We start from the raw sequence: 19,238 nt of genomic DNA, 5'->3' as shown, positions 1-19,238 counted from the left end.
ACAGCCACTTCAAATCCTAGCTGGCCTTCAAGACTCTCATCAAGTTTCCGACCTCTCATTCCCTGAACTCCTGTGATGTATCTTAACTCTACTATACCATACTGTACTTGGTTATAAACAAGTTCTTCATAGGATACTCTTTACGCATATATTACCAATTCTGTAGTACTAACTAGAAACTCTGCTTTGAAAGTCTGTACCAATGAATTGACAATTATCTCTATGTCTTTCCCATGAAGTGTGAGGCTGCCATCAAATTTTCAAGTGGTCTTTTGAAGTAGAGCTGAATGGGAAGTTGCTGAATTGCCTCTACTTTCTAGAGGGGAGTGAGACCGTGGACAGAGAAAACATTAGAAATCCTTGAACAACTCCTTTAAGAGACTTCAAAGATGCAAACTACCTTTAAAAACTCTTGTAAATTATATAAAGGCAAATAATACTATTATTAATAAATTACTAATAATACATATTACTACTTTATTTCATAGTAAGTCATAAGGATTCTTTTCTATTTTTGTTTTTTGGGAAATCTAGTTTTCTTAACCCTGGTTCTCAAAGGATAGTCCTAAGACCAGCATCAACACTAGCAGCTGTAGCAGCAGAGCACTTATTAGAAAAAGCAGTTCTCAGGCCCTACCCCAGACCAACTGAATTAGAAACTCTTGGGGCTGGGGCCCAGCAATCTGTTTTAACAAGCCCTCCCGGTGATTCTGATGCACTCTCTACAATGTGAGAACTCCTGTCTTCACCTAAAGCAAGTCTTCTCTCAAGACTCTCTCTGAAGCTAACCAGTGACTTCAAAATTCTGTATTTAAATTATGCTATTTTAAAACAACTGTTTGGCACAATGACTTAATGTAAATGTCTCTAAGAAGTAATGTTCAAATCACTGAAAAACTGGTTTGCTTTGCCTTCAATTCAACTTAAAAGTTATCTTTTATTTTACTAAATCACATAATTAGTACTAATATGTTTTACCATAATGAAATGAATCTATCCCCTGATCCCAATTCATTGTTACTATTTCAGTAGTGAAGTTCACATATCCATGAAAAACATGTTCAAACATATCCTTTGAAAAACTAAACTTGCTTGTTCTCTGTGCTGCCCTCTGCTGATTCATAAGGCAAACTTCATCTATTTAAAGTATCAATACCAGCTGCAGTTCCAAGGAGGACAATCATTTAATCAACTTATTCATTCCACATGAACCGACTACTGGCTCATCTGTAAGAAGACACTGGGTGAACCTTTAAAAAGTTAATTGTGATTAACATTAGTTTGAAACAGACCTGCAACTCCCACTTGATGTGTAGCATATCCTGGTAATCTGCTGGGCCCCTCTCCCAGCCACAGAGTCAGCGTGGATGAGTCCGATTCTGCGTGGTGAAAGCAGAAGCCCAGGGAAGCTGCAGGGGCAATAAATCGACTTTGGAGGATGGGAATGTGCAGCCATACTGCTACTCTACCTTCTGATCTCCATTTCTGTATTGCAGCTAAAACACAGAAGATAAACATCTGTAAATATTTTCCAGTGAGAGGAGTGGAATAAAGTAAAACTCATCTCTGGGTGTCACCTCCTCCAGGAAGCCAAGTTTAAGCTCCACTTCCCTTACTAGTTAGCTCTCTTTGGGGGCGGGCGGGCGGCACAGGGGAATCGCAAAATGTACTGTTCACATACACCAGCAGCACGTAAACTACCACGTTTTATAATTATATATGATTTTTCCACCAGACTGAATTCCTCGAAAATAAAGTCAATATAGTGATGATCTTTATATATCACCTGACACAATACCTGGCATACAATTGGTGCTCAATAATTGTATTAAAATGAACAAATAAACTGATTTAAATAAAACACCATTTCATTGTTGTTCCTTTTAACAATCTTGGTTGTCATCTTTATAAATGACTATTATGGGCTTTTATTTACTTTTCCTTTAAAAGTCCTGTCTCTCATATATATATGTGTGTGTATATATATATATACACACACATATATATATACACACACATATATATACACACACACATATATATATACACACACACATATATTTTTGGTTTATACATTTCAAGGTGAAAAATATAACTTTGTTGTTAAATAATGTATGGTAGTTCAAGAAAATTTTCAAAATAAAGTACAATGAAGAAATCAAAACTTCACATTAGCACACAGATAAATTTAAAATCGACATTTTTTGCATGAATATAATTTTGGAATTGACATACCATGTATAATTTACAACATTTTTTTTACTACATATTATAAATGTTTTGCTATGCCATTAAAATTCTTTAACAAACACACATTTTTAATGACTGTGTAATTCTCCTCATATAGGTCTACCATAAACTACTTAACTGACCTCCTACTTTTGGACATTTAGATTGTTTCTAACTTTCCTTTATTACAAATTATACCATGACAAACATTAAAATAGATTTTCGGTCTCTGACTTTAAATTCTCTTACTTTATTACTTGAGATTGAGCCAGGGAAAAAAGATGCTAACATTTATATGGCCCTTACTAAATTCCAGACATTTTAGATACACTGTTTCATTAAGTTCTCACAACATGAAAGGCAGGCATTATCACCCCTAATTTATAGGTGAAGAAATGAATACTTCCACAGTTTTAGAAAAACTTTTCAGATCACTTTCTCCATCCACCATCGCGATCTTTACAACAATCCTGTAAAGTGTGTGTGGAGAGAGGGGGAAGACTTGATTATTTGTTTAATGGTTAGATTCCTTTCCCTCCTCTTCTATGGCCTCTGCAGTAAGCATCTCCTGGTTAAGGGACCATCTTGCTCTACCTTTTTGAAGTCAGTGTGCCTAACACAGTGACAGACAATATGGGAGCCTTAATTTAACGTACCTTTTGATTTGGGGCTGTGGTGCCCCTTCAGATCCTTCTCTCATCAATCCTTCTCTGATTAAATCTTTTTAAAAACTGACAGAATTACATAAAGTGAAATGCACAAACCTTAAGTGAACATTTGGTGAGTTTTGACCTATGCATACATCTGTGCCACCCACGCTCCAGTCAAGATTACAGAACATTTCTATCACCCCAGACAGTCCCCGTGTTCTCCTTCCCAATCATTCCAATCAAACGAAAAAGCTGAAGTTCTACAAGTATAGTCACTTGTTTCCTATTTTTTCTCTTTACACTCTGGCTTGGAGAACCTGTCCACTGCTACTGCTTCAGCTAACAACTACGCAACGGTGGCTGCCTAGTCCTGGCCTCACTGAACACTGAATTTTTCTGCTCTTCAGCTGCTCGCATCTTCTGAAGGCTGCTGCCTCAAACTTCACACCTATATTCAAAACTGATTCCTACACCAGCCACCTTAGTTTTGCTTACAGGCATTTTTCTGGCTCCAATGCTCAAAGCCCAAGAATCCTTTTTAAAATGCTTTCTTTCTTCTCTGCTTCACTAATAAACTTTAATGCTTCTTCCTCCTCTTTCTCTCATTCCTCTGCTCAGATCCAGCCCTCAAAGTGAGCTCACATACCACCTCTTTGACAATAAGCTTTCCTCACGTGCTTTCCAAATGTGAACCTAAGGACTACTTTCTAGTAGATTTGCTAGAACTTACTACACATTGCCCGATGTCACCTGTTACTGTTTTTCTAATCCTAATTAATATTTTGTGCATTTGCAATCATCCAGGTTAACATGAGATTATGCACTGGGGCTCAATTCTTATTCAATGACTGGCTTGTCTAAAGTCACACAGCTAGTGAGCGGCACAGCAAAAACCAGAACAAGTGTTATTTCCCCACTGATGCAGATATATGTGAAGCTTAGCAACATGTTACCTCTTCATCCATCTAACTTTAGTTATCAATAACGGGAACAGTAAAAGAATAGACCTCACGTGCAAAACAACCATTGCTAATACATTATAGGCAATCAGTTCTATTTACTTGAAAAGAAAGAATACATTTAGACTTCCTACCAGGCTTTCTTCTCAGATAATTTTAAGATTCTTTCTATAGGCAATACCATTCACTTTTGTTTGACTCAATAACAAAAAAACCAGCAATAGCTCTTATAGTGCAGCCAAGAACAAATTCTAGAGCCAGGGGAAGTTAATCTGTCTCTTAGTACCATCATCTTTGAAATGGGGATAATAACAGTACCTACCTCACAGGTATGAGGATTAAATGAATCAATACTTTTGAAGTTCTTAAAACAGTGTCTAGCACTTAGTAAGTACAGAAGAATTTATTAAAAAGATACAAAAGAATATGGTACTTCAGAGTTTATAAATTAGTTTCATGTAATTTATCTTTGATTACCATATCTATCCAGTAAAGTAGTTAGAGTGGGCATTATTCACATGAGCAAACTAAGAGGCAAATATTTTCAGTGGTGATTTTCCTAATGCCTCGTTAAGCATGTGGCAAAACCTGGGACTTGAAACCTGGATGTGTGACTCCAAATTCAACCCACTTTCTGCTTTGCCTTCCTGACTGAGGTAGTGCTTTAATCACTGACAAGTAACAAGTGTGTACAATAAATACCTGTGTCTACCCACACAAACGTGCACATATTAGAGGATGAACATTTGATTCTCGTAGCGTTAACACTGTTGTAGTTAGCAGCTGTTCCCGAGGAGAGAAAACAAGGTGAAGAGGTAAACTGTTTATAACTGAGGATGGTTGAAGATGAAAACGACTAGCTCAGTTATATTTCCATAGATGCTCACTTGCCATATTGCTCCATAGGATAAAGTTTCCTCTAAGTGTGAGAGGATGAGTTTCCATGCTAGCTTTCAAGTTGATTATAAGGGCCCTCAGGGGCAGTCTGAAAAACGGGCTGCTCCGCCAAATCACGGGCTCTCAAAGTGAAGGCTCCTCCATCCAAGCTATCTTTCTTATCACTGGCCTCAAGGTTCAAAGAGAGTGGCGAATTTTCCCACTGGAGACTGAAACCACTCACCAATCTCCCCGGTGAATCACAAAAGGCTTGTTACTAAGGAAAAGCAAACTCTAGTTCTCGGCGCCACAGCTCCTGACCCAACTTGTGCACAAATACGACCACTCAGAACCTCTCTGGCCCACTCACTGTCCACCACCTGTACTAGAAAGTGCTACGGTTCTGCCTTGGGCAAACTGTCCGGCGAAACGAAGGGTCGGTAAGTGATAGTAAACGAGAGCGTAATAATATCAACAAACATTTACAGAGCGTTAAATACGTGGCAGATACCTTGCGAGGCACTTCATATGCATTACGCAATTTATCTCTCAGCCATCCCATGAGCTCCTATTACCTGGTTTTACAGATGAGAAAACGGTGGCTTACAGAACTTGCCCAAGGTCACACACTAGAAAGATGACCAGAAACAAGGGCTGCCGATCCCAAAGTCTGAGCTCGTCACCATTTCACCCAACCGCCTCAGAGACCTCCCAGCCAAGGGCACAAGAACGAAAGGCACAAAACGGCTGCGGGTCAGGCACGCCCTCTCTCCTTCCCTCAGGCGCGACTCGGGGTTGGGGGCCGCGGTTACTTCCTTAGAAAGGCAGGGGAGCCTCGGACCAGGCGCACTTGCCCTGCAAAGCCCTCTGGAAGGCGACCGGGTCCAAGCGGTGCATTGCGTCCAGCCGCGCCAGGCGCACGGAGACGCCCCCGAATCTGTCAAGCTCGCCCCGCAGCTCGCCGGCTCGGGAGGTGGCGTCCCGAGCGCAACCCGGGCCGCCCGAGGCCCCACGGGGCCCTGCAAAGAGCACTGCGCGGCGGGCCCGCGCCAACACCGCACGCCAGCGACCCCCTCTCAGTAGCTGCGGCATCTCCGCACCGGCCCTCGTGGCCCACGCGGACGCTTCCAAATCACGCGGCCTGGGAGTGACGGCGCTACCGTAAGTTTTAGAAGAGTGTCACTCACGCATTCTCAGAGTTGAGCAGGGGTCTGCAGCGCTAGGTAGAGGAGACGGCGAAGTCCGGTCGACCGGCTCCTCTCAAGAATTTGCCCAGCTCAAGGAAAGCGACAGAACTTTCCCACCACTCCCCTTCCCTCCCCTGTTCCCCCCACCCCCACCTCAGTTTAATTCAACAGACATTTTGTTCAGGGATAGAGAAGGAGGCGGAGATACGAAAAAGTCCTGTTTTTCAGGAATTTATAATCTAAATGAGGGTTCCGTCCACCTAATCCGTCTTCTGTGGGGAAAGTCAGAACGTCTTCCACATCTTCAACGACAGCGGATTCTGAAGACGCTATGTTCTCCCACTCTTGCTGCGCTCCACTCAGGGGATTACGGCGCGGGACGGAGCCTCGCTGGTTTCTGCCCCGGAAGTTTTTCTCTCCGCGAAGCGCGCACGTTGAGCCGGCTTTGCAGCTGCTTCTCTCGGGCTGTCTTCCGATCATGTCGTCCAAGAAGAACAGAAAACGGTTGAACCAAAGCGCCGGGAATGGTTCGCCCTCGGCCTCCGCTGCTTCCTTTTCTGCCGGGGCCACAGCTTCTGCCGTGGCGGCCGGGACACTGGTGGTGATCAACTTCTTAGAAAAGGGTAAAGAGTTCTGAGAGGGAGACCCGAGGCCGAGGGGGCGCCGCCCGAGAGGACGAAAACCTAGCGATTCTGCCTTGAGGTGTAAAGGTTTTTAAAAAGTTGGGTGAGGCAGAGGTGTGCGAGAGGCACAGAAGTATGTAAGACACTCGAAGCCGCGCCTGCACTAGAGAAGTTGGGCAGAAATGACTTAGTGGCTAAGTCAAGCTCTTTTGTAAATTGCTTTGAATTTCTAAATTGCGCTTGAAACGGTTTTGCCTTATTTAAGATTAACGGCGTATTTAACTGCGAAGTCGCTTGTCTCTAGCGATAATAGTATACCTATACTAAAAAACTGAAAGCCCAGTTCAGTACCGCTGTCGGTATGTCCTTCCTAAGAGACGTTAATGTGCCTTTAAAACGGAAAGTTGGCTTATTTCCTACTACACGGGGTTCTGGTATTTAATTAAACAGCTGTTAAGTGCGCACGGGTGCTAGCAGGGGCTTGGGTATTTCATGTATCTCATTTATTCTGCGCAGAGCTTTGGGAGATGGGTACTGTATTATTATGTTCATTTTACAGAGAAAGAAAAGTTAACGCTATTCCCCCCCACCACCCTTCCCCCCAGGTTACACAGGTCCTAACTAAATGGCAGAGGCTTTTTTTGAGTCCAGATGTATTTGATTCTAAAGCCATGGACCTAGATCACAGCAACCTTGACTTGGGAGAACGGATTTAAGTGAAAAGCATTGAGTTGGTAAAGCTTTTAGCAGGCGTGATGTCTTGTAGCTTTGAAAAAGGGATCAGATTAACCTAGTGGCAAGATTTTATTTATGTCTAGTGCAGACCCTAAAGACAATCTTCCAGTTAACATTGTATTTTCAGGCTTTTTGGGGATCGGAGGACAACTTGTTCTGTTGGGCATATTCAGTCTCTTTTTAAACTGGATCCTTCCCATTGACATTTAAACCTACTGATTTCTCTTTCACTTTTTTTTTTTTTTTTTGCGGTGCGTGGGCCTCTCACTGTTGTGGCCTCTCCCGTTGCGGAGCACAGGCTCCAGACGCGCAGGCTCAGCGGCCATGGCTCACGGGCCTAGCCGCTCCGCGGCACGTGGGATCTTCCCGGACCGGGGCACGAACCCGTGTCCGCTGCATCGGCAGGCGGACTCTCAACCACTGCGCCACCAGGGAAGCCCCTTCTCTTTCATCTTTAAACAAAAGCTCCGCACTTTTTATCACCACCCTCCACTGCAAGACTTCTTAAAAGGAGGGGTCCCTGCCTCCTCATCTCTCACTTACTCCATAGCCTATTCCTATTTGACATCCACCTCATTATTCCATGGAAACTGCCTGTACCCTGGTCACTGATGATCTCCACGTTGGTAAATCCAATGGATGGTTTTTCATTACTTACTTTACTTGACCCCTCAGCAGCTTTTGGTATTGTCAGCCATTTCTATCTTCTTGAAACACTTTATTTCTTGACTTACGTGTCATCAAAATCAATGAGTTTTTCTTCTTCCTTTGGTTGGTACTTCATTAGTTCCCTTTGCAGGCTTACCCTCTTCCACCTAATCATCAGATGTAGAAGTTCCTTATTTCTTAGTCCTAAACCCTCTTTTTCTCTCTATAAATCTTCTTTCTTTGGCAAGTTCATCCAATGTCCAGCGTTTCCTTCCCATTTACCCTTATTATTTTCAGATTTGTATTTGTAATTTAGATTGTTCTGAGTCTTGATTTAATTGTCTTCTAGATCAATGCTTCTCAAACTTCATAGGGAAGGTTTAAAAATTTACAACACATCACAGATCAGCACTGTTGTAAAATATGATAAAAGTAAATTATTGGAAAAATAAGTTAAAAAAGAGAAATTTTTATTAGATTCAACAGATGTAAAATTACTCTGTCAAATTGCAATAAAAGCTTCTAAATGCTTATTCTCACTTTTTCTACTTACTTCATCATGAACAGTATCAGATAGTTTGTGGACCACACTTTTTTTTTAATTGAAATATAGTTGACGAACAGTATTAGTTTCAGGTGTAAGTCATAGTGATTCACTTTTAAATACATTAGGAAATGATCACCTTGATAAAGTCTAGTAACCAACCGTCTGTCACCATCCAAAGTTATTTCAGTATTGACTATATTCCTTATGCTGTACATTACTTCTCTGTGACTTACTTACTTTATAACTGGAAGTTTGTACCTCTTAATCACCTTCCCCTGTGTGCCTAGCCCCCTCACCCTCCTCCCATCTAGCAAATATCCCTTTGTTCTTTGTATCTGAGTTTGTTTCTGTTTGTTTTGTTTTTTAGATTCCACATATAAGTGAAATCATCTGATCCTGATCTTTCTCTGACTTATTTCACTTGGCATAATACCCTCTAGATCCATCCGTGTTGTTGCAAATGGGAAGATTTCATTCTTTTTTATGGCTGAGTAATATTTCATTGTAATATATATGTATAAAATTTATTTATGTATTTTGGATATTAACCCCTTATCAGATATATCATTTGCAGATATCTTCTCTCATTCAGTAGGCTGTCTTTTTGTTTCGTTGATGGTTTCCTTCATTGTGCAAAAGCTTTTTAGTTTGATGTAGTCTCATTTATTTTTGCTTTTGTTGCCCTTGCCTCAGGAGACAGATCCAAAAATACTGCTAAGACCAACTTCAAAGAGTTTACTGTATATATTTTTTCTAGGAGTTTTATGGTTTCAGGTCTTATATTTAAAATCTTTAATCCATTTTGAGTTTATTTTGTACATGGTGTAAGAAAGTGATCCAGTTTGATTCTTTTGCATGTAGCTGTCCAGTTTTCCCAACACCATTTATTGAAGAGGCTCTCTTTTGCCCATTATATATTCTTACCTCTTTTGTCATCAATTAATTTCCCCTATAGGTGTGGTTCATTTCTGAGCTCTCTATTCTGTTCCATTGATCTATGTGTCTGTTTTTGTGCCAGTACCATACTGTTCTAATTACTATAACTTTGCAGTATAGTTTGAAATCAGGGAGCATGCTACCTCCATCTTTGTTCTTTCTCAAGATTGCTGTGGCTATTCCAGTTCCATACGGATTTTAGGATCATTAGTTCTAGTTCTGTGGGAAATGCCATTAGTATTTTGATAGGGATTGCATTGAATCTGTAGATTGCTTTAGGTGGTAGTATAGACATTTGAACAATATTGATTCTTCCAATCTGTGAGCACAGTATATCTTTCCATTTATTTGTGTCTTCAGTTTCTTTCATCAGAGTTATAGTTTTCCGAGTACAAGTCTTTTACCCCCTTGGTTAAATTTATTAGATGCAGTTGTAAATGGGATTGTTTTCTTAATTTGTGGTCCATACTTTGAATATAGCACTGTGCTATACCTCTTCTTTTGGACTTTTCAAAGATACTTCAGGAATGACTTCCTGAAGTCAGATTTCCTCCAACAAAACAAATGAGCTCTGTTCAGTCTTTCTCATTGTAAAATTCAGAAATCTAAGATTCCTTCATGACACTGCTCTCTTACATCTCACATTATCCAGTCCACCACCACGTCCTGTTTACTAAGTATTTCCCATGTTCCACTTCTGAACTCCCTTCCCACTGCTTCAATCTTAATCTCAGACACCATCCTCTCTCACCTGGACTACTACACTAGCTGCTCTCTTCCAATTCCTTTTCCACTCTGCAGACAGAATGATCTTTTAAAATGAAAATCCTGTCACGACCCTGCTTTTCACCACTAACTGGCCTCCAATTACTGTCAGATTAAAGACAAGGAGCTTGATAAAGCCCACTGCCCTGGGTGGTCTTGACCTTCCTTATGTGGTTCCTTGTTTCCTACCACTCTGCCTGTACTTTTTCCCTCAGATGGACAATGCTGTCTTTTGTCAAGGATGTCTGTACAAGCTCTTCTTTTTGCTGAGAATTGTCTTCCCCCCCACTTCTTCATTTAGTTAATTTTATTCTTCCTTCAGACCTGAATTTAAATATTCTTGGAGAAGCATTCTCTGATTCTTCCAAATTAGATCTGATCCTGCATTATAGCCTCTCTTAGGACTCTTAGTTTTTCTTTCATTGCATTAATCTTAGTTTAGAATTGTACAGTTATTTAGTGATTGTTTAATAACTTTCATTCTATTAAGTTATAAACTCCATGAGGCCAAGGACTGTGTCTGTTTTTGTTCACCTTATTTCCCCAGTGCCTAGTGTAGTATCCTGCCATATAGTGGGCACATGGTAAATATTTGCTGAATGAACAAATGAAGGGTGGGTGGTTGTTTGAAATTACCTTTACTATCTCATTAGTTAATCTGGCACATAGGTGCTCAGTAAGTGTGAAGTTAATTAATAGGAAGTAGATGTAGAGATATATTTTTAAAGTATTGAAGGAGTGAGGACTGGTGAAAATTGTGCGGGGGATAGCTTACATAGATTTGGATACTGTAAGCAGAGAATACAATGGAAATGTATTAGGAAATAAAGCCAACAGATGGGAATTTGAGCATGATCTCCATTGCTGATAGGGAGGAAATGGAGGTAGAGAAGTGTGTGATGTTTCAAATCTTGGTGCAGGATAGGATGGAGGGAAGAGAGGAAGAAAACTTAGAATCTTGTCAGGGACTGAGTACCCCCCTCAAGGTAATTATCAAGAGGGAAGGGTAATTCATTGAGGTTTCCTTTATTAGGAAGAAAGAAGTGGCAGAAACTGAACATTATGAGGTTATCAAACAGGACGCTTTGCTCTTATTGCTGGGTAAACTGTGTAAGAGACCTGGTGCTCATAGGAAAGTTGAATTTCTTTTCAGCCTGTCATATTTTAAAAAATGCTTATTTTATGCTCAGTTCTGTTAATCTTAGCCCTGGGAGATGCTTTGTTTTTCTAGATTTGTTCATCTGATGACAGAGGGAAAATAAATGTGTTGGGAAGTTACTTCGTAGTGGCAGAGAATGATGTAAATCAGACATACCTCATGGTTTTGCTTTTGTTGACTTAGTTCCTTTTTAATTACAAAAGATCTGTTTTTCTGATTATGAAAGAACACTAATACTAGTCAGAGCTCTGTGATTATGATATATGTGACTCTAAGTTTTATAATAAAGTTTATGTGAGAGGCATCATAAGCGTTACATGGATTTTGTGCTGAAAAGAAAAATATTGTATACTCATCTACTACATTCATTCATTTCATGCATATTTGTTATGCATCTGCTATATTTGATGCACTCCTAGGTGCTGGAGTTACAAAGATGAATATGACCCATTTCCTGTTACAAAGCAGTATATTGTTAAAGGAAAGTCAGATTGTAAAATAAATGAATATTGTGATAACTGCTAGTATCTGGCAACATAGGGTGCTGGTAGCATCAGAGGAGGGACAGCTAACCAAATGTGGAGCTTGAGGGAGTGTGTGGGCAGGGGTGGAGATGTTAGCATATCATTTTCAGAGGTTTTGAAACTGGACTGAATTCTGGGCCCCTTCTTTGGCCAAAAGTTGAAAGCTCTAATGGTCATTTGAGTCGGTGTGTGTTCGCCTAAGGAATAAGACTTGTGTTATTGTTATCCATGTGTTCCTGGGAATAGAAAGGAAGAATGTCTGGTTCCTATCCTGTGGGTGAGAAGTGGAAACATAACTTAATCCTCCAGAGCCAGATGATGTGTCATTTCCCCAGTTCAAGCCTTTGAGTACTAGTAGCCAACTCAACTTAGAATCTGTAATATGAAAAGTTCAGAATGCAAGTATGAAAAGCCCTACTGCAAGTATGTTCAGTTAGTAATGAAATTAGAGATTTTTTTTTTAAATAATGAAAACCAATACCTACCCCATAAAACATCCATTTTTAGTTAGCAGTCATATTGTCAGTGGATCCTTACAAAGGTTTGGTTTTAAGTCTGATTGCTAAAATAAGGAGGGTTGGGACAGTAGTCTTTCCAGGGTTTGTTAAGTGCATTCGTATGGTCATGTGGATAAAGGAGTTTTATTTACTCCAAAAGAAAGCATGCTTTAACTTCAGTTACAAATAGTGCAAAAATAATTTTCTTTTCCTTCTTGGTAGACGACAAAGTTCCTAAAGCATTCCAGAATTCCCTTGTTCAACTTGGACTCAACACCATGAAGTCTGCAAACATATGTATTGGTCGACCAGTGTTGCTTACCAGTTTGGATGGAAAGCAAGAGGTGAGAGTCCTTTTCATTTCCTTACTTTAGAAATAGTTCAGATGTTTTTGATTTTAATTTTCAACACAAGCAGTAATAAATGAAAAGCTATATCTTACAAGACCCTCACATCTATGTAAACTTTTCCTTCCTTTGATACCCTGTGAGTTGTAGGCCCTAAGTGCCATGATGTAGAAAGAAGCCTTTCCTCCAGAGGTAGTGACACACTACCAGCCCTATTTGTCCCAGTCTGTTAGTTGTATTTCTTCACAGAAATGTTATTTTGGGTCATCTGTTTTGTATGTAAATATTTGATTACCCTCCGTTTGTCCTGGCTACCATTCATCATACCTGAGACTCTAAGTCCAGAACCTTTCCTGGGTCATTTTGGCAGCTTAGCTTTCTTCCTCTGACTCTGCCATGTCTTCTGCTGCTGCTTCATCAGTCAGTGTTCTCTCACCCAGTGGGGTCCTTTCGAAATGTTTTGCAGTCTTATATCTGCTGATGGCTTGCCTCCCATTCCTTTCATTGTTCTGGGCTTATACTGTAGAACATCCTTTACTGTGTTTTGTGGAAGAGAAGACTATAAATGTGTGATCTCAGCCTATTATCCGGAGCTAGAAATCTTTGAGTTTCTCCCTTACCATTTAAGTCGGTTGAGAACCAGGTTCCCATGGAACTCTTGTACTGGGTCACTCGCTGTTTCCTAGATGTAGTTTATGCTCCAGACTGAACTACCTTACAGTTAGCTTGCCTTCAGTATTTTTTCTCATTTTTCTCTTATCACCTGTTAATGCCTGTCTCTTTTCTTAAATCCACCTTTCAGCTCTTCCACCATTTTCACTGTGGTATTATTCCTGATCTTCACAAAAGAGATGTAATATTTATAAAAAAAATAGTTTTTTTGTAACTGATGTCAAATCATAACTCCTTTGGGGTACGGACTGTGTTTTGCAGATCCACGTACTTGACTGTGCTTAGTTTTCTTCCTTATAAATGAATGATATTCTATAAATATTTATTATATTTTTGTTTCCTATGTTCTGGGCAGGTCTATACGGCCTGGCCTGTGGCAGGATTTCCTGGAGGCAAGGTTGGCCTGAGTGAAATGGCACAGAAGAATGTGGGTGTGAGGGTTGGTGATGCCATCCACGTCCAGCCTGTTTTGGGTGCTGTGCTGCAGGCTGAGGAAATGGACGTGGCACTCAGGTTTGGCTCTTTTCTTTGGTGACTGTCTGGATCAGTGCTGCCCAAATGAGTCACAAATGTGAACCACACATGTAATTTTTCATTTTCTAGTAGCCACATTTAAAAAGTGAAGAGAAAGAGAAAGTAATTGTAATGGTATGTTTTATTTAACCAGTATATGTAAAGTCTTATTTGAATTTATAATAACTACAAAAAACTATTAACAAGATTTTTCATTCTGTTTTTCAAACTGAGTCTTCAAAATCCAGTGTGTTATGTTACACTTGTAGCGTATCTCAATTTAGGCTAGCCACATTTTTAGCACTTGATAGCCACATGTGGTGAGTGGCTAGTGGCCTACTGTGTCAGACAGCACAAGCTAGATGGGTGCTATGTGATTTATGGACTATGGACTCTGATGTCCCGTGACTAGAATATGCCCTGACATTTCAGGTGAGAGGAATTGTTGTTGATGGATATTTAACAGTTTTTTTTTTGTCTTGGTTTGCTTCTTGTCTTTTTTACAGTTGTAAAGACAGGAATAGATTACTGTGATTTGGCAAGAAACAAGTTTTAATTAAGACTGCTCAAGTGAAGTGTACCTGATTCTGTATTTTAACTCATTGATTATACGGTCAAATAAAACAATTATATCTATCCAATTTTTAAATAGTCCCCCACCAAAGATGGCAAATATGGTTAAAGTATATCACCCATCCTCTTGAATGTTCTGTATCTAATAGGATTTTTACTCAGTTTGCATATACAAGTCTTATCAAAATTTGTTTTAAAAAAAAAATCTTGGGCTTCCCTGGTGGCGCAGTGGTTGAGAGTCCGCCTGCCGATGCAGGGGACACGGGTTTGTGACCCGGTCCGGGAAGATCCCACATGCCGCGGAGCGGCTAGGCCCGTGAGCCATGGCCGCTGAGCCTGCGCGTCCGGAGCCTGTGCTCCGCAACGGGAGAGGCCACAACTGTGAGAGGCCCGCGTACCACAAAAAATAAAAAATCTTTTAATACTTTAATATCATGTTTGTAAAAACTTGGGGAATTTTATATGCCAGAATCACAAAACATTTTTCAGTCATTAGCTTGATTTTGAAAAGTTTTCTTCACTATTCTACTTTTGTAGATTCCAAGCTTAAGCTTTGGTGTATTTTTTCTTTTAAAAACAGGAAAATGTCTTCAGTGCATTGAATAACAGTTTAACGAGCAACAAAATAAAAAGCCAGAAAGGAAAAGAGAACATATGTTGAGCGTCAGCTGTGTACTAGCACACACACCCACACTTTCCTCTTTTTCTTCTCTCATTTAGTCCTCTAAACATCCAGCAAGGTATCCATATTTATCCCTCTTTACAGATGAGGAAATGGGCTCAATGAGAAGTAACTTGCCCATTATTTTATGGTAATTTTTTAGTTAATTCAGGTTCAACAGGATTAATCTTCATACTGTTTTAAAACAGTGCTTTAGGTAGCAGTAATCAGTTGACTGGGTTTTTGATGATTACTAACAAGTGTGACCTCTTGAGGGCGCAGCAGTCTTAGGTGATAATGATTACCTACTATAGAGGGACTGTATATGTTTTAAACGGAAACTTGGTTTTTTTTTTTTTTTTTTTTTTTTTTTTTTGCGTTACGCGGGCCTCTCAATGCTGCGGCCTCTCCCGCCGCGGAGCACAGGCTCCGGACGCGCAGGCCCAGCGGCCATGGCTCACGGGCCCAGCCGCTCCGCGGCATGTGGGATCTTCCCGGACCGGGGCACGAACCCGCGTCCCCCGCATTGGCAGGCGGACTCTCAACCACTGCGCCACCAGGGAAGCCCGAAACTTGGTTTTTTATTTTAAAGAACCTTATGTTTTAAACATGGCAGAAGAACTTAGACAAGAAACTTAATTTCCAATAAGAAGAATCAGTTATTTTAGTCTGCTGTTTAAATCCTTCAGTTGTATCTGAAAAAGTTTATTATCAATACTAATGTTAGAGCTCCTTCTAGTGGAAATGATTTTATCTGTGCTTTTTTAAAAGCAAAACTGATTGTTTTACATATTTGTACATATTTGCAAATATCTTCTCTTCAAAGTTTAATAAATAAAAGCAATTTAAGTAGTTTCAGAGTTCTTTAAACAAGTAAATTTAAGTATTTAAGGAAATATGTACAATCTTCTCTTTAGTTTATACACGCATTTGATTCATGAAATTTTCTCCTTGTTTTTCTCTCTCTCTTTTATATGAATACACAATTGGTTCTCATTATTGGTGATAGTTGTGTTCCATGACGTTGCCACAAGTACTGAATTAGCGAATACTGAACTGTTGCTCCTAGGGAGGGTGTGTGTATGTGTGTATTTATTTAACACATATAAATATGTGAAAATATATATCTTATGTAGATTATAATCTTAAGTCCTTGAAACAACTCATTCTGGTAGATTCTATTTTCTTTATTTTTCAAATGAGGAGAAGTGGCTCAGAAATATTAAGTGACTTGCCTGAGGCCACCCCATTAACAGATGCCAGAGTTAGGATGCAAACCCCCTCTGTGTGGTGCCAGAGCTGGAACTTTTCACGCCATACTGCACTGCTCCCTACCCTACCCAGCTTCCATCCTCTGGTCACCTCTGAATGAGAGTTGAAACAAAAGGCCTTTTTCAGCCTCAGCTGGGAAAGTATTGGGTTACAGTTTTTGCCTGCTCTGTGCTCATCCACAAATGACTGGCAGAGCTCTGCTAGTATTGATTTTGGGGTTATAAGCACATTTTAGCAAGTAGGTGAATTTGCATACGGAATTTTCAAATAATGTAGTTTGGCTGTATTGATTTTGTTACTGATAAGGTGGTTGGGAGCAAGGCTTAGATTTGGACCAGATGCTCCTGCTAATACACCTTTTCCTGAGCTAAACCATTCTCCCTCTGTGATCTCTGGCAGAGCTCGCAACTGTAGGCTTCCTCTGCTGATATGGGCCGCTTACACACAGAGGAGGAGGGAAAATGCACATATTCTGAGAACTCTCTAAGAACATGTTTCTTTACACGTGTAATGATTTTTAGGCATGTTTCCTGTACTCAAACAAGCAATTTTCCTGGAAGACACAGTTTTTGGTCAGAAGACGCTTTTCCATTTTTTCTTAGGCATACCCTTTCTCTAGCATAAACTTGCACTGTACCATGACTCCGCTTTTTTTCTACCTCTTCAGATAACGTACTCTATAGGATTTAAATTTCCTTAAAGATAATGTATAAATTATACGAAGAGAATAAAGTAAGCTATTAATAAAAGCCTTTCTCCAAGCTGGGCAAGTTCAGAAAGGAAATGATTAATTGAGGCCAGTGTTTTTCCAATGTTTCTGACTATAACACACAATAAAAAACACATACTTTTCATTGTGATTAATTGCTCCTATACATCCACAGATGTAGTACATAAATGTACACACGTGTGTACATGTATATACCCGAGTATATAGGGGTGGGTGTGTGTGGTATGTAAGATAGTAAAGAAAACTGATTTAGGTCACTGGGACACCAAATTGCAAATGGTGTTTTCATGGCTATAAGAAATATCTAAAAAGTGTAAATCATTCCAAAATTGTATAAATCATTTCCAGATTGTAAACTAATGATTCTTTTGATTAGGTCTACATCACAACCGTGTACATGTCATTTTATATTACATTTTTGTTTCTGGTGTACTCAATGCTGATTTTTATTTCTCCCACCCTTCACAGTGACAAAAATGCAGATATTAATGAAGAACAACTGACTGCTTGTCTTCTGAGAAAACTAGGTGAGATGTCTCTTCCATACGTTTTCTAAATGTTAAAAAGCAGGGCAGCAGCAAATAAACTGATGTGTCTTTGAGGTCTTATGTACATAATGCTGTTCTTTAAAATAGTGTAGAGAATATTCTCAATGAATGAACGTCCTTTTAAGATAGGGATGTAGTATCTGCCGCCGCCCCCCACCCCCAACTGCCAAGTAATTGATTGGTAGTTGAGCAGTGGAGAGAATTTTTGACTTAACTGTGAGCAAAGTCAGTGGTAGAACTAAGACTTTTAACCCTTGAACTCTGTTCTTTCTGGTCAGGTATGTTATCTTGGAGTGTTGGTGTAGATGTGCCATTTTAGCTTGGTTTGTTACTGAACGTGGAATGCCTGGCTCTATGGGGTTATAGCTGTAGAATCCTAAATGTACTGAGTGTAGAGAATTTCAGAGAATTAGCTTGACCTTCTGTCTCCAGATAGTGCCCTATCATAGGGGAATATTAGGTCCTCTGTTTTTCATAACGGTTGTTTTATTAATACTTCCATCTTTGATTTAGTCTTTTCAGTCAGATAGTTTTGTTAATAGATGAAATAAATTGCTATTTAAACTTTAAATGGGTGAAAAATTGTGCTAATGTATATATTTAATAAATTGTTTTCCAGATGGCAAGATTGTTTTACCAGGCAACTTTCTGTATTGTACATTCTATGGACGACCATGCAAGTTGCAAGTGTTGCGAGTGAAAGGAGCAGATGGCACGCTGTTGAGAAGGGCTCAGAATGACTCTGACACTATTGCCCGGGGAATGGCCTCCAAGCCATCCAGTGTGGAAACTAGTACCCTGGATATATCCTTACAGCTAAGCCAGTTAGGTCTGGAAGTGCCCCAAAACCCAACATCAAGCAGTACTCCTTACAAACCAGGAGATGGCAGAATGATAAATAAAGCTGGTGGCGTTTCGTCAGGTGTTACACAGAGTCCTGGGAATGGCAGTGGACTTGGACTAGAGGCAGTCACAGGTCTTAAACGTCGTTCTCAGTCTGCCAGAGAAGGAAATGAGCAACCTGTCAATGAAGAGAGATTGCTAAAGTCACCCAGCGTGGGAGCACAGTGCAACACCGATACCTTTTATTTTATTTCTTCGACAACAAGAGTCAATTTTACAAAGATTCGTACAAATTCAAACGATCAAGACAACCAATTAAAAGTAACTTATGACATGATTGGTGGCTTAAATAGTCAGCTGAAAGAAATTAGAGAAATAATTGAATTACCTCTCAAACAGCCTGAGCTTTTCAAGAGTTATGGTATGATTTCTTCAGTGTACTACACCCAGAAATGTTAAATTCATACTAAAAGCAGTTGGCTCATTTCACTTATCTAATAATTGTTCACCCTCTTTTCCTGTTTTTCTTTCCTGAGTGGGAGGTGTGGTAGGAGATGCCAGTTAAGTTGGCCTTTTTCTATGCTTGGTCTCTTCAGGTTGTAATGTGAGTTAGTTGTAGCCTTGTCTCTCTTAACTGCACACTTCCACAGTTGTTTGTATTGGATCTAGAGTAAGTATCTTGTCATGCTAGATTAGCCGTAATGACTAAAAAAATAAATCAAACATTTAAATAGTTTGGATAAA

At 39.9% G+C, this 19,238-nt stretch overlaps 2 protein-coding genes across 7 annotated transcripts in view; one reads left to right on the top strand and one right to left on the bottom strand.

Moving 5' to 3' along the window:
- NUDT6 (nudix hydrolase 6) overlaps positions 1-5,986 on the bottom strand; it is a 42,780-nt gene extending 36,794 nt beyond the window's left edge. The window contains exons 1-2 of one of the 5 annotated variants that reach the window (XM_032632790.1): positions 5,902-5,986; positions 1,293-1,496 (exon numbers count right to left, since the gene is read on the bottom strand). In XM_032632790.1, the coding sequence (XP_032488681.1) occupies positions 1,293-1,496; positions 5,902-5,905 (208 nt within the window). In that variant the 5' untranslated portion in view covers positions 5,906-5,986. The other 4 variants (XM_032632786.1, XM_032632792.1, XM_032632789.1 and 1 more) reach the window with 4 other exon arrangements.
- Positions 5,987-6,316: 330 nt separating this feature from the next.
- SPATA5 (spermatogenesis associated 5) overlaps positions 6,317-19,238 on the top strand; it is a 345,032-nt gene continuing 332,110 nt past the window's right edge. The window contains exons 1-5 of one of the 2 annotated variants that reach the window (XM_032633447.1): positions 6,317-6,524; positions 12,558-12,679; positions 13,710-13,867; positions 17,572-17,630; positions 18,271-18,915. In XM_032633447.1, coding sequence (XP_032489338.1) covers positions 6,380-6,524; positions 12,558-12,679; positions 13,710-13,867; positions 17,572-17,630; positions 18,271-18,915 — 1,129 coding nt within the window. In that variant the 5' untranslated portion in view covers positions 6,317-6,379. The remainder of the gene's footprint in view (positions 6,525-12,557; positions 12,680-13,709; positions 13,868-17,571; positions 17,631-18,270; positions 18,916-19,238) is intronic. The other variant, XM_032633448.1, reaches the window with a different exon arrangement.

The sequence above is a fragment of the Phocoena sinus genome, chromosome 5 (assembly GCF_008692025.1).
Source record: "Phocoena sinus isolate mPhoSin1 chromosome 5, mPhoSin1.pri, whole genome shotgun sequence".
Lineage (NCBI taxonomy): Eukaryota > Metazoa > Chordata > Mammalia > Artiodactyla > Phocoenidae > Phocoena > Phocoena sinus.
Note: the sequence above shows the minus strand (reverse complement) of the source record. Positions and strands in the feature narration are given on the sequence as shown.